Below are 21,265 nucleotides of genomic sequence, written 5' to 3'. Positions count from 1 at the left end.
ACGAATTGGGGTGAAATAAAGGTTTCAAAATTATCGAATCTCTATTCTGAGTAGACAGCAACGCCTCAACAACGAGTAATCTAATCTACTATTGAACCAAGCCACAACCTATCGTGACTTCGGCTTCTACGTAATCCACCCAGTTGACAATGAACGAAAGGAGTCCCCAAAACTATTTTGAAAAGACTTTGCTTCGACGGCTACTAGACCCCAAGCAAAGAAAAAATGAGATTTTTATATCTATTTTTAGGGTTTCTAAAAATTAAATAAATATAACAATGTTTTAAACCGAAAATTATAATTACATTAATTATAATAATGATTTCAGTAAACTATATATTTATTTGAATTTATATACTAACCAAATTCATGTTCTTATTATGCGTACAACAACCTTGTACATAATGTGTTTGATATTTGATTACCAAATTAAATTAATTCTATAATTAATTTAATTCAAGCGATAACCAAACATAATACCAACTATGTTTTATTCCGCTCATTTTAACCATAGGGTGTGACCCTGTAGGTTCTTGTAATGTTAGCAGTAATACTAGAATGATTCCAATGTTACAAACAATAAGTGGCACCTAGCAATGCATCATTGCTACCTAAGTCACAAGAAATCATGATTCGACATAACCTTTTTATGATTAACTTTTCATGCAATAATCCTTAAGTCTTTTATCTCTGGATTGGACACAAGTTATGGAATAGTCACACTTGCATAGTCCATTCCATGTTCCTTGATATCTTAAGTAGACTATGATATACAAATAAGTATGACATCTCATATCAGCTTATTCGAGCATGGCCATGCATTTCTAGTCTCACTCAATCAATTGGCCTAAGATATTACTCCCATTATGTAAGAGGGACTTATCCTATACCAATCAACCATCCCTCTACATAGATCGTGGTATATCCAACATCAGCATTTATAGAACAACCAGTTACGGTGTACGTTTGACTGTATCAAAATATACAACTCACGATGTTGGGATTATGATGATCTCAAGTCTGAGGATCATATACATTTAATCACTATGAGTAATGTTGTGACAAATACATAATAATCTAAGAAACATACTCATAACAGGTCAGTCCAATATGTTGTTCTCTAACACATACTCATGCATCAATTTTGACATTCCATATCAATGACAACTTTTTATCATCAATCAACTACATGTTAGTCTTAATGCATTATTGTTGTCCTATCCAACAATAATACTTGACTAAGGACCTTTTAAGAATAATCATATTATTCTCAGGACATTATTATAAAACAGTTTATTTATACACACAGAAAAGAAACTGAAATAATAATGGCAACGCCTTATATTAATAAACATGATAAATCAAGTACGTTATTACAATCATCTCATGATTGATCTTTAGGCATACTCTAACAGCTCTCTACCCTCTGTCCATACCATTAGCACCCCTAACCGGACCACGACCCCTAAGTGGCCACTGAACTGCCCGCGGAGGTTGAACATATCTCGGAGCTAAAGCTTGCATTTGAACAGAACACTTTGGGCAATCTCTGATATGGTGCTCCATCGACCCACATCTCAGACACGCTCCCAACCTCCTCCAACACTCACCTGGATGGTGTCTACCACAATCCCCACACTGTTGAGCCACAGTAGGAGCAACTGGGACCCCAACTCTCGAAGGCCCATCAAACTTGCCCCGTTTCTTAGGCCTCTAAATAGAACTAGAGGGCACTAAATTCCTCTTATTCTTACCTCTCTCACGATCCTTATTCTTGCACTCAATGCGCTTAACCTCCTTAGCGATCTTCGCCTTGTCCAACAAGACAGCGAATTTTCGCTCCTTTTGCGGAGCTATCAGAACCTTCAAATTATCCTTTAACCCTTCCTCAAAGCGAACACACTTCTCATACTCAGTCAATACCATTCCACGAGCATAACAGCTCAGTCTTAGAAATTCAGCCTCATACTCGGCCACTGTCCTATCCTTTTGAACGAGTTTCATAAACTCGCGTCTACGAGTATCTACATAACTCACCCCCACATATTTACCTTGGAAGACGCTCTTTGATCCCAAGTAATCCGATCTGCCTGAGTACCCTTTTAAACCGTTAACCACCACTAATATACTTCATCGCAAAGCAAAGATACTACACCCTTCAATTTTTGCTCAGGGGTGCAGTCAATTCATGATCCTCTTGGTGGCCTCCAACTAGTATTCGGTCACTACAAGGGCAACTCTAGTGATGCCCCTAAACAGCTTAGCACCGTTATACCGGAGTCGTTTAATTACCGACTCACTACTTTCAGAACCAGAATAGGGCCCAGCAACCCTTTCTAACACTCTAAGCATAGTTTGGGACAGTACGTTATGTGTGAAGGAAGGCGGCGACCGCCTATCTCAACCATGTAGAAACAAAATCAATCACGTTTAAAAGTCTAACTCCACTCCAAAATAAGATTCAAATTGGAATCTAATATAAAAAAAATTTTAAAAAAATAAAAAAGTCAAAAGACAATAATGTTAGAATAAGTAGAGTAGATGAGGTGAGAGTTTGGAAAGGGTGACTCCTATTTCATAAATTATTGAATTAACAACTACCAAATTGATGATAGTTAAGCCATGACCAGTTGGAATGGATACAAAATGACAAACTTAGTCAATCAGTCAATTCTAAAAATCTCATTCATTTATTGGATGGCTTTGATGTTAGAGCCCACTTCCCTTTCGTTTTATATATTATCATTTCACTGTTATGTACTATCAACTTGGACAATAAAACAATTAAGTTACAATGACAAGACCACAAAAAATATCATAAGATATCTAAAAATATATATAATTTGATTTTACGGTCTAACGACACCATTTAAAAATTTGGGCCATAATACTACAAATAAAAATTATAAAACCATTTTCAAATTATTTAAAATTCAAGGCTACTAAAATTTTTTGATAAAAGTATCATAAAAGTCTTTGTATTAATAATTAAATTACATTTTGACTTTTTTACTCAAAAAATGAGTAAATTAATCATTATACGTTAGATCAAATGACAAAGTGGTCATTTTGTTAAAATTTTTATCCATTTCTATTGTTAAAATCAATCATTGTATGTCAGCATGATATACATTTAGCACACCACATGTCACTATCAAATTATTTTGTCAACCATGCCAATTTTAACATTATCGAATTATTCATGTCAATTAACCATTATAAAAAGACGAAATTTTAATATCAAAATCCAATTTAAATATTGAAAACTAAATATATTTTAGAAACTAAATTTAGATTTTGACAAGATTTTATGACGTACTTTCAAACTGACAAAGACTTCGATTTAACAGATAGCAATGGAACTCTTATGTTCAAAAATCAAATTCTCGGTTTCACATTATGAGCCATTGTCTTCACCCACTAAGAATCCAAACAATGGCAAATTTACAACACGTGCCATAGATAGCTGGTAGGCATTGATGACTTTAGATCTTAACGTGTCCTGACATAAAAATGCACAAATTAATCTACGTTCAATGGGACGAGAAAACTTATAAATAAGCTTGAAAAACATCTTCAACTTATCCCTCAACAAACCTAAACATGGAGAAGACTGAGAACTGTAGTGCTGCAACTACAGATGAACAAGAGATTCACTATAGAGGAATTAAAGCAATGCCCTATGTCATAGGTAAGAGCTCATTGTGTGCTTTCATGGTGCTTTTTTTGTTTTGTCTTATGTTTTTTTTTTGTACCCTTCATTACAGGGAATGAAACTTTTGAGAAGTTGGGGACTACTGGTACTTCAAACAATCTTTTGGTTTATCTCACTACCATTTTCAACATGAAAAGTATCTCAGCTACAAATCTTGTTAATGTTTTCAATGGAACATGCAACTTGGCTACCTTGATAGGTGCATTCCTTTCCGATACTTATTTCGGCCGATACACCACCTTGGGATTTGCTTCCATATCTTCTTTTCTGGTATACTGAATATGTTTTGAAATTAACCTTCGTAATCTCGTATACCAACTTAACCCATCTCTAATGGTGGAATTCTTTGTTGTTTGTTGAAGGGAATGGTTCTACTTACACTAACAGCTGCAGTCTCAAAGTTGCACCCACCGGCTTGTAATAAGTCGAGCGAAAATGGAACATGTGATGGGCCAACACCATGGCAAATGACATTTCTGTTGAGCGGGTTAGGACTTATGGTGATGGGTGCCGGTGGGATTAGACCATGTAACCTTGCCTTCGGAGCAGACCAATTCAATCCCGAAACCAAATCCGGGAAGAGGGGTATAACCAGTTTCTTCAATTGGTATTACTTCACCTACACGTTTGCCATGATGGTATCTTTGACGATCATCGTTTACGTACAATCCGATGTGAGCTGGGCTTGGGGTTTAGCCATTCCTGCCTTCATGATGTTCTTATCATGCCTCATGTTCTTCATTGGGACCAAAATGTATGTGAAAGTGAAACCCCAAGGTAGCCCAATCACAAGTGTGATTCAAGTCATAATTGCAGCTGTTCGAAAGAGGAAATTGAAGCAACCAGATGAACCATGGATCTCACTTTTTAACCATATCCCTAAAGCTTCTATCAACTCCAAGCTCGCTTACTCTGATCAATTCAGGTAAATATTCAACTCTTCGAATACATATTCATAGACCACACTCACCTAACTGACTTATTTCGAAATAGGTTTCTAAACAAAGCTGCAATATTAACCCCAGAGGATAAAATCAACTCAGATGGATCAGCAATGAATCCATGGAAACTCTGCAGTTTACAGAAAGTTGAAGAAATAAAATGCTTGATTAGAGTTGTTCCTATATGGGCATCAGGGATTATCTACAGTGTAGCCATGGTTCAACAACAAACATACGTAGTCTTCCAAGCCATTCAATCCGACCGATACCTCGGGCACACAGGTTTCAACATCCCGGCGGCCTCGTTCGGCATCTTCACTATGATCGGCGTTACGATATGGATACCGATTTACGACCGTTTAATAGTTCCATGGCTCCAAAAGTACACCAAAAAGGAAGGAGGAATCACATTACTGCAAAAGATGAGTATAGGCATGGTTCTCGCCATAATCACCATGGTTATATCCGCCATTGTTGAAGATAGAAGAAGAGCCTTAGCTTTGAGTAACCCCATCGGCATAGATTCAAAGAAAAGATCCATTTCTTCACTGTCAACAATGTGGTTAATCCCTCAGCTAACATTAATAGGACTCTCCGAAGCATTCACATTAATTGGTTTAATCGAATTTTACTACAAACAGTTCCCTGAAAACATGAGAAGCATTGCTGGATCATTCACTTTTATTGGCCTTGCATTGTCGAGTTACCTCAGCAGTTTCTTGATATCAGTTGTTCATAAGATCTCGGAAAGATCCCAAACAGGTGACTGGTTGCCTGAAGATCTCAACAAGGGGAAATTGGATTATTTTTATTACTTGGTTGCAGGGCTGGAAGTAATGAATTTAGGGTATTTTATAATGTGTGCAAATTGGTATAAATACAAAGAAGGTGGTAGTACTGGAAATGGGGTTGAAGGTGATGACGATATGGTGAAGTTGCAGAGTGATGGCGTGTGAAACTTGAGCAGCCATTTCTGCAATAATGAATGTGAAATTTCTGACCACGACTTTCAATCATTTTTATTTATGCTTATAAGACTATAAAGATGTTATGTATTTGTAGTTGAAACTTTGTCCCTTAATCTTGGCTTTCCCAATATTAGGAATCTCCTGCTCCTGCTCCTGCTCCTGCTCCTGCTCCTGCTCATGGCTTTTCAGTCTCATTTTATACCATTCACCAACGTAATCATAATCACGTTATCATAGTAGGGGTGAATTCCAAAAATTGATAAATCCATCTGGACGGTTTATGAGTTGCATTTTATTTAGTATATAATTTATTTAAATTTTGATGATATAAAAATATTTTTTTATATTTTCTAGAAATACTAATGAAAAACATTTAAAATTTTATAGAATAATATTCACAACTCATAAAACAAACCTTATATCTTCAAAAATAAGTGTAAAATTTCAAAATAAAAGATTGATATAAAAAAGGGTTCGTTCTTTTTACTTCTCCCATGTACACTCAGCTTTTTTCTACCCAAATAAATAAGAAAAGAGACAAGGACATTTATGATATATTGGGTTTAAATTATTTTTGGTTAAAATATGTTATTAGTCCCTATATTTTTATAGAATTTGAGATTTAGTTCATTTAATTTTAAAAGTTAAAAACTTAATCCTCCTCCTCTTTCAATTTAAAAATCCTATTAAAATTTGTCAATTTAACATGTTTATTTTTTATCAACTATGTCACATGATATGAAGACGACCTAATCTATGTACTAAGTTGATAAATTTAGATGGGAAATACTAATAATATTAATTATTGGAATGAAATTTTAAAAATAGAAAAACTAATGTTTTATTGGTAAGAAAGCTTATGAGCCTCCCAATTGTCATCTCCACTCAGCCATCCCACATCAATAGCTCAATCACGGATAAGATTTCTGCATTCAACTATAACAAATAATATATAATTTATCAAATCTTATAATCATATAAATATCCTTATTTTATAATTTGATAATTTCGCAATTATTTGTGAAAATTTTAAACTTCACAAACATCACAATGTATCTCATTTATATAATATCAATTAAAGATACTAATTTTTTAACTTTATTTATATAATTAACATTTTTTAATATTTGTATATCAAGTAATTGTCGGTAGTTGCATATATTAATTTATCAATAAAAAATTATAATACATTTGGTATTATCTATGTGTCCCGGTGTGGTTGAAATTGTCAAAGCAAGCTATAAATCAACTTTGTTATTTTTAAAAATAATAATATAAAATTAATTTTTCGTTCCAAATATTTAATTTAATTCACTAAGAAAAAAGAATACTGTAATTATCCGAAAAAGTTAATTTGGGTTCTTATTCCTACTATACCAGTTTTTGTTTTTTTTTTTTTTACTACAACAAAAGCAAAACACATGGTTTTTTACTACTAATATAAACATAAAATGCCATAAACAATAACCTTTCCCTTGTAAAATGGCGGACGGGATTAAGGTAATAAAAGATACATATATTAGAGCTTCACTCGCAGGAAAACGCTCCCTCTCATTACATTTTCCACTATTCCTTCGGAATACCATTCCACCGCCTTACACCGTGTACGCTTGCTGGATTGTGTCTATGTCCAGGTTCTTCAATCTCACCACCGATTCCACATGCCCTTTCAGTGTGTGCAGTTCTCTCAACCTGCCCAATAATACAATACCATTCATCGCAACATCCTGGCTTTTGTAAACACAATGGCTCATGAACTCAACAACTACTTACCTAGCAATTTCAGCTCTCCTTTTGGCTTCCTCAGCCATTTGGTTCAGCTCTGTGAAATGGGTTCGCTCCGTAAACATCTTAGTATCAGGTGCCTGCAAACCATGCAATGTTCTCTGTGCATGCGCCCATTGGAGCTCACGTTGCTCTTTTCCGAAATCCTTTTGCCTTGTGAATGCAATCTGTGCATCAAAAAGGAATTCATCAGATAAACCAATATGACGTATAAGACAACAACAATAACAATGGACAGGGTAGGAAAGCGGGATGCATACCCTTTGCTCAATAACAAGATCCCACGCCCGGCCACTCAAAGCATAGCGAATGAAGAACTTGATGAAATCAAGTGGGATATAGAAGATAATATTATAAAGCCAGATCACACCAGCCCAACCCCATCCGATCCCTTCAATCGCAGCAAAGCTCCAATTGGCATACACAGCAATAAGAGTAGCAATCTATTCATTGTCAAAAGGAATGATGAATTTTAGCCAGTACTAACAAGAAACATCATAGTATTTTCAAACAATTGACTCACCAACTGAGCTATGACAAAGGCCGCCAATAGTAGTAAACCTGGACGCTCAACAAAGGACCAACTTCTAGATCGAGTTACAAATATTAGGGCCTGACTTATAATGCTCACTTGCAAATATACAGCTGAGGCAAGCTTTTTGATGTCATCATGAGCTGTTTTCTCAAGAGTTGCCACCCCAAATACACGCTGCCAAGTTGAAACAATTGATCAAATATACTGAAATGCAAGTTGAAAGAATTGCACGAAGTCTAGATTATCCGATACAAACATATTATAACTGCATTTGCTAAGTCTAGATCTTCAGCAAGCAAACGGAAAAAAGTTTAGAAATAAAACAAATCCCAAAAATCAGCCATCAAATATCGACACTCTAGTATGAAGTGCTAAACCTCCTATGCTTTGAAACACAAACAACAACGGTCAAGGTTGCCAAGTTAATAACATAAACAATAAAACGTAGAGTTCAAACTAACATATAAATCTTCCAATCCTTAAGACAGGTCTCATACCGGGAAAAAGTTGGTCTTGTATGCAGCCCAAAAGAATATAACCGTCATTACTGCCAAGTAACTACCAAGAACAATTCCAGTAGTGAAAATTTCAGCCAGCTTCCAGCTGTCTGGTAGAGGTGATGGTTTGACCCTATCTTTGGATATCGTCATAATGGTACCTAAAATTTGACGAAACTATTCAGTTGACAACAGTAGTCACAGTAAGCTCATACCAACAAAAAACCGAGAGATGGAGGATATCAGCAACAGCAACCGACATTATCGGTTGTGAGAAAAAAATGTTCAATAAACCCAAGGAAGCACAAATGGTCAAATGGAGGAATTAATACATGTTCCTGGGAGAGCTAAGATGAAAAGTTGATGCTTTGTTAAGTTTTAAACTTGTCAAGGTGTTTTACATATCCAGTAAGATTTGGTAAACAAAAGAGAAAAACAAAGTTTTGGTTGGAATGGAGAACAAACCATCATTGAGGATAGCAATAATAAGCACCATGAATGGTGGAAAGTCGAATTTCCAGATGAGGGCCAACAGCATGAATCCCAACTGTGATACAAGGTAAGTATAATAAATTTAGAGATTTGATAATATCCATCTCGACATCCTAAAGCTCAAAGAGACAAACAAGGGATGGGAGAGGCGAAACAGTTAGAAGTAAAAAGCTTCCACTTACCACAATACGGATCGTGATGGAAACCGCATAAATCTGCCCACAAAAAAGACAAAAATAAGCACACTCAGAAGAAGTAACCACATCCTGCCAATAAAGGAATGCCATACTACAGAAAAAATTTATTCTCAACAGCATTTCCAAAATCGAACTGAGGAAATTAACCACATCAGAGTCACTGAGAGCATACAGTGTAATTTTTCATCCTTTGGAAAATGGCACGACTGGTCAAGACAGCACTGATGATGACACTAAGTCCAGGTTCAGTAAGGACAATGTCAGAAGCACTACGTGCTGCATCAGTTGCATCAGCCACAGCTATCCCGATGTCAGCTTTCTTAAGAGCAGGAGCATCATTAACTCCATCACCAGTCATGCCACAGATATGTTTCCTGGCTTGCAAGCGTTTCACAATTTCGTATTTGTGCTCTGCAGCAACACAATTCAGAAAAAATTGAAGAAACCAAAAGAAAACCAAAAACACAAGACAATTTATGATGTAATCAAACAAACATCTAATCTCAAACGATAATTACCAGGGAAAACACCAGCAAAGCCATCAGCTTTCTCAATTAGTTCATCAACTGGCAAAGCAGCTATAGATTCATCCTTGTCCTGTCCTAACAAAGCAGACGAAGGATACATGTTGGTTCCCATGCCCAAACGGCGCCCAGTCTCCTTTCCAATTGCCAGTTGATCTCCTGAGAGAAGTTTGCCATTCATAAATTGGAATTAATACAATGCCAACATACTTGAAAACTATATATAATGGTATCACATCCAAGGAATCAATGCTTCATTGCACGAAATCAAAGTCCATCCCACCATTCAAGATATATGACAAACTATATATGTCCTCAGAAACATTTTTTCATTGCTCGGTTTCCTCTACCAGAAAAGTCAATAACCACATTCAGCTGCAAAAGAAACCCACCTGTAATCATTTTGACATTTACTCCAAGGTTCAAAGCTCTCCTAATTGTCTCAGCACTATCATGACGAGGGGGATCAAAGAGAGGCATGAGACCAATGAACTGCCATGGACCACCAGGACTCTCCTTTCTTCCGTCTGGAACTTCCTGCAGTTAATGAAAAAAGTGACACATTTTGGTTAGTTATGATTTGATTACAGAAGACAGATAAGACAGCAGATAGCAGTAGGCACATAATGCTAGAGTAACGAAAACAAACAACAAAAGTTACCTGGTATGCCACTGCAAGAGATCGTAAACCCCGTTCGGCAAACTTATCAATGACCGCATGAACTCTTCTCTCAATGTCTGTCTTATTGTGTGCAAGATGTAAGATCTAGAAAGCATTTCAAAAGCAAGGGTTTAGGATGATATAAAAAAATTAAAAAAAGAAAAAAGAAAAAGAGGGAGCAAATTCAGGAATAAAGGAGGGAAGAACAAGCTACCTGCTCGGGTGCACCTTTACTAACTCTGTGCATTTTACCATCACTGTCAATATAGGTTAGAGCTGTTCTCTTATCAGTAGGATTGAATGGAAGGAAGTGTACTTCCCGAATGCCTGCACGTGCCTGTAAGAACCAAAAGAAGAAGATAAAAATACTCTGCAAGAAAACATAGTGGAAAAAATAATAAACCTGATAGATAAGAACATCACGGGATTAGACCAATTACCTCCTTTGGATCAGCCAGCATACCAACAATTGCAGAATCTATAGCATCTTGGTTCTCTGTTCTAGAGGCTCGGGCCGCCATCAGAACTACAGTGTCTGCATCTACTCCTTTGGCAAACACCTGATAAATCAACACAGACACAATTACAAACAATGAATTGCCTTCTGTGGAGAAAACATGCAGTTAGAATCAGATAACATCGATATCCAGCAGACCTCAATAAGATTTTTGTCAACTGTAAGTTTGTTCAGTGTCAGTGTTCCAGTCTTATCACTGCAAAGAACATCCATACCCGCCATTTCCTCAATTGCAGTCATTCTCTTCGTGATTGCCCCCTGTAGCAATAATAAACAAAACTTCAATGGATACCAAATACCTTGCACTGAGGTCAATTAAAAATATTCAAACAAATCCAACCAACCTGCTGGGATAGCCTATGAGAACCGATAGCCATGGTAACTGACAAAACTGTAGGCATGGCAATCGGGATCCCACCAATGAGAAGGACAAGAAGATTGTCAATTCCAGGACGGTAATCCCGGTCTTGAATTGGATACATCACAATTATCTCTATTACCATCCCCACTGCAATAGAACATATGCAGAAGTTTCCTATTGCTGTCAAGACCTTTTGGAAATGACCAACTTGGTTAGTGGTATCAACAAGGTGAGCCGCCTTCCCGAAGAAAGTATGGACACCGGTGGCAATAACCACAGCTTCGATCTCTCCTTGTTTGCAAGTAGAACCAGAGTAAATTCCATCACCAGGTCCTTTAGTTACAGGAAGGGACTCTCCCGTTAGTGCAGACTGCAAATACCAAAATTGCAGTCAGTACAAACAACTAAGATTTCAATAAATCAATATTAAGATGGTAAGCAAAGCAACAGTTATATTAAAACCTACCTGATCAATTTTAAGAGGATCACCCTCAAGTAATCGGGCATCAGCAGGAATAATATCACCTAGTTTGATACTTATTATGTCTCCAGGAACCAAAATAGCAGCATCTTGCTCGTTCCACCTTCCATCTCGAAGAACCTTTAATTAAGATTTCATTACCGATTAACAACGACAAAAAAACTCGAAAAAAATCATAAGAAAACTGCAGCCTTTAGCATAAAGCAGATACACAAAGCCCCTAACAAGAAACTCGAACAATACCTTTGCTTTAGGGGCAAGACGAGCCATTAGAGCGGCGGCTGCATTACCAGCATTATTTTCCTCGATAAAACTGATGGTGGAGTTGATGACAAGCAGAGTTATGATACCAACAAAGTCTTGCCAATCTGGTGGCTTTCCCTGCAATAGATAGAAGATAAATCATCAATAAGAACCCTGAAACAAAAAGATCTTGGAAATAATTTTGACATAGGACCAATTAAAAGAAGCACTCACTCCTCCATTTGCAAGAGCAATGGCCATGATAGCAGCAGCTTCCATAACCCATGAGAGAGGATTCCACATAAAGCCCAAAAACTTCAAGAATTTGCTCTCCTGGATGGTAAAGAGGCCTAAATCAGAACTCAGAAAACAGAAGGCATAGAAAAGTTAAAGGAATTGTAAAGATAAAAACAGTACCTTTTTCTCTTCAAGCTTGTTGTGTCCAAAAATGGTCAGCCTTTCTTCAGCAGCCTCAGTAGTGAGACCTTCTCTGCTACATCTCAGATTCTCAAAAACTTCTTCAATGGGTATATTTTCCTGTTATAAAAAAGACAATAACTCATAATATGAACCAAAAAAAAAACACTAGTGAACATGAAACATATCATAGTTCACAAGCAAAATCCATCAAAGTTTGGTCAGATCTATTTACCAAATCCACAGTTTCCTTCAATACAGCCTCCAAGACTTCATTTTTATCCCCCATTTTCTCTTGCTCTTAACTCAAGACTCCCAAAAAGATGAACTTTACCTCGCTGCAAAAAATAAGGAAAAGAAAAGAAGACATTACACAACTACCAAGAAAAGGAAAAAAGAAAAAGAAAAGTTGAAAGAAAAAAAATGATACCCAGTTTTCAAAAGGCTTGATCTTGAATTTAGATTACTGTTGAGGAACCAAAATGAGAACAGCCCAACAACTCCAAAACTACAACAAACCAGGAAAAAAGAAAAAGTCCAAACAGAGAAGAAGAAGAGGAACCGCTTAAAGAAGTAGTGGCAGTGTTGTTGTTGATAACTTTTTATACATGATTTTTATATACTATATCCAGTACTGCAGTAAGTAACAGTCCTATCATTTTCTATTAGTTGTTTCTCTTTCTTCTTTAGTTTTTTATATTTTATTTTTTACTTGAGAAAAAACATCCAAAAGCCACCTGACTGTAAATTTATACTACCATAAATGAATTATATTATATATCATTCTACTCTTTACTTTTTCTTTTCTAAATCAAGATATCAATGTGTGTCGCAATGACTACTTTTTTTCGCTGTTTTTGAAAAGTAAATAATTAAACCTTTAATCACATGAATAAGGAATAAAGAGCAACTATCATGTCACCTCTCATGGTTACACACATGCATCCGATATTATATTTGCTATATTATTATTTAAAATTCTTTAATGGTTGTAAAATTACAAAAATGTCATTTAACTATTTATCACCCATTTATTTTAGATTTTTTTGTGCTTTCATTTTTATATTAGTACTACTAATGTAGTTTACCTGAGAATACTTTTGTTTTTATATTTTTATATAATTTTAGATAAAAAAATATTACATATGATTTAAACTCAAAACAACATGATTTCCACTATCTCGACTTTATTATTTCGACCAAAGCAATATTTTATTTTTATATCAATTTCTTAAAATTTTATTACTTATATTTTTTCCACTAATATTGCTATAATTTACTCAAATTTAAACTCTTTAAAAATATATATCCACAGGATGTAAATATTTATGTAATAAATTTATAAAAATTGAAATAAAAGTTAAAAGGGTAAAGTTGAGATAGTGAGATTTTGATATTTTGGATTTAAATCTTACTCTTAAAATAGTATAGTTTATTTTGTAAAGTGAGATATTTTCATCTTTTTCTAACTAAATTTGTATCCAATTAACTTGTGACGTTCACTTAGTTGAAACATTCTTTACATACAAAATAACAAAATATATATTTATCTTTTTATATTTTTAAGAAAATAATACTATAATGTTAATTTAAACTTGAAACACATAAATTAATCATCTCAATTAATACTTCGCATGCATGCCGATAGAATCTTAACTCGATAGGCATGAGCAGTGTTGACAATGTAGGAGGACATGGGTTTGAATGCGCTGAAGTACATTATTTTCTTATTTATGGGTTGGGAAGAGACTACATTAAAAAGAACAAAAATGATGAAAACCCATAATAAAATTATTAAAAAGAAAATAGTTGGCATGGTTTTAGAAATGTAATGTTTGTTTAAAAGAACTAGGATGTTTTACCCTTTAGATTTGTCTGCTTTTGTTAACAATTTGTAGTCAATTTAATTAAAAATTAAGAAAACAGAAATTTATTAAAAACAACATTATGATAATACATTGTATATAAAATAATAGGAAGCTGAATTGGTGACAAAATAAAATTTACTATTTCAAAATGAATTTTAGTTTTAATATGCCCGTGTCTAATAAAACGCACATGCATGTTTGGCCTACGCTGCTGTCTCTTGAAGTTGATGACATGTAATAACGCCTCTACGTGTAAAATTTAAGAGAAAAATCCCTCTCTCTTTTTATGCGGGATTTATTACTTATCGATCTACTCTCTACCTATAATTCATCACAGAATGGATTCGGCTTTAATTCCTATTATTATTACATCAATCAACATGGATTCAAATATTGGATTTAAAAGTTACAAGACATATAAAATATATTAAAATATGAATTCGGATTTAAAATCTTTAAAAATAGCCATATAAATCAATTAAAGTTATTATATTGGTTGTTTTATTATAATTATTCTAAATGCTTCATTTATTTTCATTTCCTCTTTTTGCGGTTTAACTTTCATTTTTTTTACCTTTTTTATTAAAAAAAACCTTAGATAATAATCCTATCTATCCTAACTCGAATTTAAAAGTTTAACTCGATAAGTTTAAACTCAAATCCAATCCAATTCTATTTAATCATGAAAATTTAATAATTCGGACATGTCCAATCCATAATTACTTTAAATTCAAAATTGATTCAACTTCGAAATGACCGGAACTCGAAATAATTTGAATAAGTAAGTCGAAGTTACCCAAACTTAAATTAAGTATAAATTTTTTTTAAAAAATAATAGAAAATTATTAATTTATTTTAATTTATAGCTTGAAAATTATAATTATCATCGTATATCATCATAAAATATGCAATTTTAGCCCATATCGTGATTTTGATAGCAAATTGCAAATAGAACACTTAATAAAAATATATGGGTTAATATATATATGCTAAAAAACTAGGCTGAATTTTTAAAATTTACCAATCTACGTTGTTTTTGGAAAGAGAAAAGAAAACGCGTCCTATAAGGCATGTTTTTATTCTCTCTCTTGAAAACACATCCTACAGGGCGCGTTTTCATTGCCACGTCAAAAAACGTACCTTATAGGACGTGTTTTCACTTAACTAAAAATTAATTTTTCTTTTTTTTTCTTGCTATTGGAAATTAGAGTTTGTAGATTTATTTTTATCTACGTTTGAGATAGACATGGTTATAGTTTTAAGGAATGTTTGAATTTATGGTAGTGTCGTGGAGCTAGGTGACCTATAAATTTCATCTACCATGTGAGTATGGAGCCATCACCCTGGAAGTCGGATCGCGTTGCAACTCAAGGTCCCAGTTGACGATATAGGGTTGAAGTGTAACTAAGGCTTCAAGTTTACAAAGGTTATACTATCAAATGATGAAGTATAATTGGGGTCGTAGTTGACAGTGGTTATGCGAGCATGACAACCTGTTTTTTTCATCAAAAGATGATACTTTATAAAACTCATACACAAGTATGAGGAAGAAAAAGACAATAGCGTTTCAATATAACTGAGTAATTCGTTTTACCCATCTCCACCAAAGGCGGTGACCCGTTATTATAACCTATGACGAAATTGGGATGTAATAGGTTTTAGTAACAAGGTCACTGCTTGTGGTGGAGATAAATAAAATGAATTACTTGATTATACTAAATGACCCCTGTGATTTTCTTCCTCGAACTTGTGTATGGGTTTTAAAAAGTATGCTCTACTGACGAGGAAAACCTCGTTGTCGTGCCCGCATAACCAATGTCGACTATGACCCTAGTTATGCTCTATCCTTTGACAGCATAACCTTTGTAAACTTGAAGCACTACTTACACTTCAACCTGGGACGGTATAATCACCACCAACTTGGACCTTGAATTGCAAAGTGATCCTAATTTCTTGGGTGATGGCTCCATACTCACACGACAAGTGAAATTTGTAGGTTATCGAACTCCATGACTTCACTGTGAACCTAAACACAACTTAAAACTGTAACTATATCTCTCTCAAAGCGAGGGAGAAATAAATCTTTAAATTCAAAAATTTCAACATGTAAGGAAAAAGAAAAAAACAATTGAAGATACTGAATTAGGGGATAGGAACGTGCATTTATATAGGGGATAGGGTGGGGTAAAAAGGGGTTTTTTTTAATCCTAAGAATTTTGGGTTGCAAAGGCTCAAAAGTAGAAGCAATCGAGTTGGCTAGAGGGTTCATTTAACACAGCAGTGAAAATGCTTCCTGCAGAAGGCATTTTCATTTGACATGTCAGTTAAAATGTTCCCTATAGGAAGCGTTTTCCTACCACATGCAGTTGAAAATGCCTCTTACAGGGAGCATTTTCTCTTTGGCCATTCCAACCCACAAGCCAACTCGATTGCTTTTACCTTTGAGCTCCTACAACCCAAGATTAAAAAAATCCCTTTTTCCTTGCCCCATGCTTCTACGAGGGAGCATTTTCTCCCCCCACAAAAGAGCTCTATAGAAAAAACTCAATACAGGCCTTTGATTTTTCATACCGACCTTTGAATCAAATTTTTTATCTGAAGGATACTTGGCACTATAAGTAATTAGCATTGTCGTGAAAACTTGAATTTTGTCCTTCTGTTGTTGTTAAAGCAAAGGTAATTCGTTAATTTACCTATAATTTTAGGGTTTTGGGTGATGAGTACTATATTTTTTACTATTTTCTCGGTTTTAAACATGTGAAACAGGCTATTTCTTTGAAAATGAGCAAACGAGTCAGAGCTCTTTTTCATTACAACGGTTAAATTTGTGATACCAAATTTGGCCCCATTTTTGTATCAGCATAATCTAAAGATCTGGCATTCAACTGGACCATAACATTAAAAGAGCTTTAGACAAGGATTAGGCGTAAAGTGGGGATCCAGGGAAGAATTTTGAGCTTCAAATGTAGATATATTTCATAATTGGAATCTAGTAGATATGTCATTTTTTATATTTATAGGGACAACGATCTGGAGCAGGTGATCGAATCCCATTGCTTTAGTGGGTTGCTTTTCTTAAACACATTATTGATTGTCATCGACAAGGTACGAGCTCATCCAACATCGATTCCATGAAATGTTGGAGAAACTACAGGCTGTAAACTAACTGGGTGTAATACCCCTAACCCATATCTGTCGCCAAATTAGGGTTAGGAGGCATTACTAAGCATAACATAACTCAGAACAAACATACATTAAAGTTCCATAATTTTAATAGTCACATATAATAATCTGAACCTAATATTAAACATGCAAATTTTAATTTTTAGATTTTTTTTCTTCTAACCATTTAAAATAAACAAGGATATTACAAACTAATAAGTCCATAAGAAAATAAACCATTTTAATATATATATATATATTATAATCACTTACACTATTACAAAATACGACCCACAACTCATTTATCTAGTCTGTACATGCCATAGCTAGAATTTAAACATTTTAAATACTGAAACTACAGATAGGGTGATGAACTTGCTGACGGTCCCCGAGCTTGAAGCTTGATCTTTTTAAACTATAAAACAGAAAGACATAAACAAATAAAGTAAGCTTTTATAGCTTAGTAAGTCTATAGCATACCCAAAAATATAATAATTAAAAATTACATAAAAATCAAATAATTTCTTGATTCCATAAATATACATTGCAACCTTTACATATCCTATTATGTAATACTTTGAATCAAATATACATACACATCAATTGTGTATAACCGAATGCTTATTTATATATGTATATATTCAATAACTGTTAAAACTGAATATACATATGTATTTATACATATACATTTAAATGTCAATCTACTATAACAGAACACATCTTTACTTGTCAAATTACAAATCACCGGACTCATAGAAACTAATAATTATATATATACGAAATACATATATATATTCATATGCTTAACAAATATAAAGATTGAATAGGTACAGGTATTTATCATAAACATATAACTAAAGGTATATGTGTACTTACCCTGTACATATACTCAAATATAAATATGAATATATTAATCACATTTCATAACCCATCACGCATATTTGTATATTAATCATAAATTCTAACCTAACTCATACTTAAACATAAATAACCGAATGCTTTATTGATCAACAATTACTTGCAAATAAATACCCAAACATATTTATGTTCCCATATGCGCATAAGTATATTTCTTCAATTTCTTATGCCAAAAACACATATATTAACATGTATATACCTTTCAATTACATTTAACAAGTGCATAGATATATACATAAATTTGTCAACTACTTAGGCTAAATAAAAGCGCAAACTCCTTCAAATACTTGAGTTTGTACAGCTCACACATTTTAGAAATATTCACCAGCAACTAGCATGCTAGGTTTTTTAAAAAAAACCTTATTCAGTTCACCGGCAATTAGCCTGTTAGACTTAAAGTCTGAATTATTTCACCGGCATTAAGCATGCTGGACATAAAGTCCGAATTACATCACCGGCCTTAAGCTTGCTGGACTTTAAGCTTGAAAATTTCCATTTCACATATACAAAATACTTCCTCAAATAATCATTAATAACAAACACATATTCGTTGTAGTCCATGTTCAATCATAAAAGAGTTTATAAATCATATTTTCAACTCAATTCAAACACTTATAAATTTTATAAACACACACATATATATTACTACTTAACTAAATCCAATACAAGAACTATACATATATATGCACACTTATTCGAAACTAACTATAATTGTATATTTGTATGTCTTCAATACTACCCATATATATAAACTTAACATCCATATCTTGAAATATGTTTAAGACCTATTCGAATGTATACATATATGTTTCCACTCACATTTAAACACTTATTTGAAATTACCTATGCATATGAAATATACACACCTTTCATCCATCCCAAAAGTTATACACGAATGTACATGTATATGTTCGAATCTTATGTTTACATTTATAATTCTCATATCATCAAATATTTTCAAATAAAAACATAAACATATAGATATATATTTAAGTATTCAAACAATGTATATATATTTATCTATATACCATTCGTAACTATATTTAATTCCAAAACTTATATAGGCATATATCCATATATTCGAATATGGTATACACATATATACCATTCATATTTCAAACTTATTCATTCAAAGTATTTTTAATTATAACTCAACGAAAATACAATAGATATACATACATATATACTGATTTAATAACATTAAATAGCTAGTAGACTTACCTCGGACGATGAAAAATCGAAATCGGACGATTATTCGACCACTTTAGCTTTTTCGTGATCTAACTCCGATTTCCTTGGTTCTTGATCTAAATATATTCAAAATGAGCTAGTTTAAATATTATCACATTCAATTTATTCCAAAAACAAATAATTGGGCAAATTACCATTTTTCCCCTGACATTTACACTTTTTCAATTTAGTCCCTATTGCATAAAACACAAAATACTCAAAATTTGCCCACACTATGCGAGGGCCAAATGTTCATAGACTTCATGCAAGTCCACACATTTATTTTATTTCACATTTTAGTCCCTCAAAAATTTATTTTCACAATTTAGCCCTATTTACTCAATTTCACCAAAAATTCAAAGACAAAACATGTTAATCTAACACCTATCTTTCATATTTCATCAACTAACATCACAAATCACAAATTATCATCAATGGCAAAACACAAAAATAATCAACAATTACAAAAATTCAAGCATGGGTCTTGTAGTACACAAAACAACAATATCAAAAACATAAAATTATCAAAAACCGAAACCAAAACATACCTTAATCTACAATAGAAATGCCGAAACCCTAAGAAGCCATAGATGAGTTCTCCAAGCTTAATATTCGGCCAAGATGAAGAATGTTTTCATGTTTTCTTTACTTATTTTAATTATATGATATAATTTAATAATTTACTAAATTAACCTTATTATAATAAATATATATAACATATATATTAAGGACAATGTTGTCATATGCCACCCACTAACTATTTTTTGGTCTAATTGCATCTTTAGACCTCCCACTTAAAAAGACAACAACAAATAGGTGCTTTTAAAATTTAACCTCTAAATTTTTATTTTACGCGATTAATCCCTTTTTATCGAATTGAGCCTTCAAACGATTAAATTTTCACACGAAATTTTCACCCATATAACTTAACGTGCGATAGACGCTAAAAATAATATTAAAATATTTTTCTGACTTGAATTTATGGTCCAAAACCACTATGTCCGATTAGGGTCAAATTTTGGCTGTTACCTTGGGTGTGTGGTACCTCGATGGGATATCGAATGAGCAGTGGACACAGTCATATGACGAGGGACTAATATACAGGCACATGTCTTCGCACCTGACAGAATGTATTAATTCCATACTGAAGGGGATGCATTATTTGTCAGTAACCTCAGTGGTCAAGGAAACGTATTTCTGATTAGCAGCCTTGTTTCCAAAGCGAGCTGAGACATATGCAGGACAACTAAAGGGTGGTCATGTTTGGTGTAAGTTGGTGCTGAAAGATATTGGGGAAAATGTAGAAATCTCGAACTCAATAACTTCAATGTGTCACTCGCGACCAAATATAGTATTTCGGGTTAACCAACCCTATAAACTCAACCGTGGAGTTATTGGTGGAGCGTACTGCATAGACCTCAGACAAATGACTTGCAATTGTGGGAGATTTCAAACACTTTATTATCCATGCGCATATGCAATTGCAACATGTGTCTCAAAATATATAGATTGCATAACCTACATTGATGAAGTTTACAAACTTGAACGTGTGTATAATGTTTGGAAATCTAAATTCCCACCTATCTTTGATGAAAACATGTGGCCGCCTACCTCGACGTTCCTTTCGAGTTGGTACTAGATAAAAACTCGCGGTGCAAGCTGAAAAATCGATCGAACTCACTCAAATATGAGGAAATATGGATATTCGGGAGTAGGGAGACACACTGAGGCTATGCACATACTGTAGGAACCC

General features: G+C 33.9%; 2 protein-coding genes across 2 annotated transcripts; one reads left to right on the top strand and one right to left on the bottom strand.

The window, feature by feature from the left end:
• Nucleotides 1-3,328: 3,328 nt before the first annotated feature.
• LOC107950096 (protein NRT1/ PTR FAMILY 2.9) lies at nucleotides 3,329-5,737 on the top strand. The gene is made up of 4 exons (XM_016884840.2): nucleotides 3,329-3,691; nucleotides 3,768-3,985; nucleotides 4,078-4,640; nucleotides 4,709-5,737. The coding sequence occupies exons 1-4, from the start codon at nucleotides 3,604-3,606 to the stop codon at nucleotides 5,610-5,612; spliced, it is 1,773 nt and encodes a 590-aa protein (XP_016740329.2). The 5' UTR covers nucleotides 3,329-3,603; the 3' UTR covers nucleotides 5,613-5,737.
• Nucleotides 5,738-6,960: 1,223 nt separating this feature from the next.
• On the bottom strand, nucleotides 6,961-13,074 carry LOC107950097 (ATPase 11, plasma membrane-type). Its single transcript, XM_041090056.1, has 21 exons — nucleotides 12,765-13,074; nucleotides 12,570-12,672; nucleotides 12,335-12,454; nucleotides 12,152-12,250; nucleotides 11,918-12,055; nucleotides 11,660-11,794; nucleotides 11,177-11,563; nucleotides 10,971-11,090; nucleotides 10,756-10,875; nucleotides 10,530-10,652; nucleotides 10,316-10,420; nucleotides 10,047-10,191; nucleotides 9,649-9,813; nucleotides 9,303-9,541; nucleotides 9,116-9,148; nucleotides 8,907-8,988; nucleotides 8,442-8,602; nucleotides 7,933-8,118; nucleotides 7,670-7,852; nucleotides 7,398-7,576; nucleotides 6,961-7,316 (listed from the first exon to the last, which is right to left on the bottom strand). The coding sequence occupies exons 2-21, from the start codon at nucleotides 12,621-12,623 to the stop codon at nucleotides 7,220-7,222; spliced, it is 2,871 nt and encodes a 956-aa protein (XP_040945990.1). The 5' UTR covers nucleotides 12,624-12,672; nucleotides 12,765-13,074; the 3' UTR covers nucleotides 6,961-7,219.
• Between the last annotated feature and the right edge of the window lie 8,191 nt (nucleotides 13,075-21,265).

Source organism: Gossypium hirsutum, chromosome D03, assembly GCF_007990345.1.
Source record: "Gossypium hirsutum isolate 1008001.06 chromosome D03, Gossypium_hirsutum_v2.1, whole genome shotgun sequence".
NCBI classification, from domain to species: domain Eukaryota; kingdom Viridiplantae; phylum Streptophyta; class Magnoliopsida; order Malvales; family Malvaceae; genus Gossypium; species Gossypium hirsutum.
This window is presented reverse-complemented; position numbering and strand designations above follow the sequence as displayed.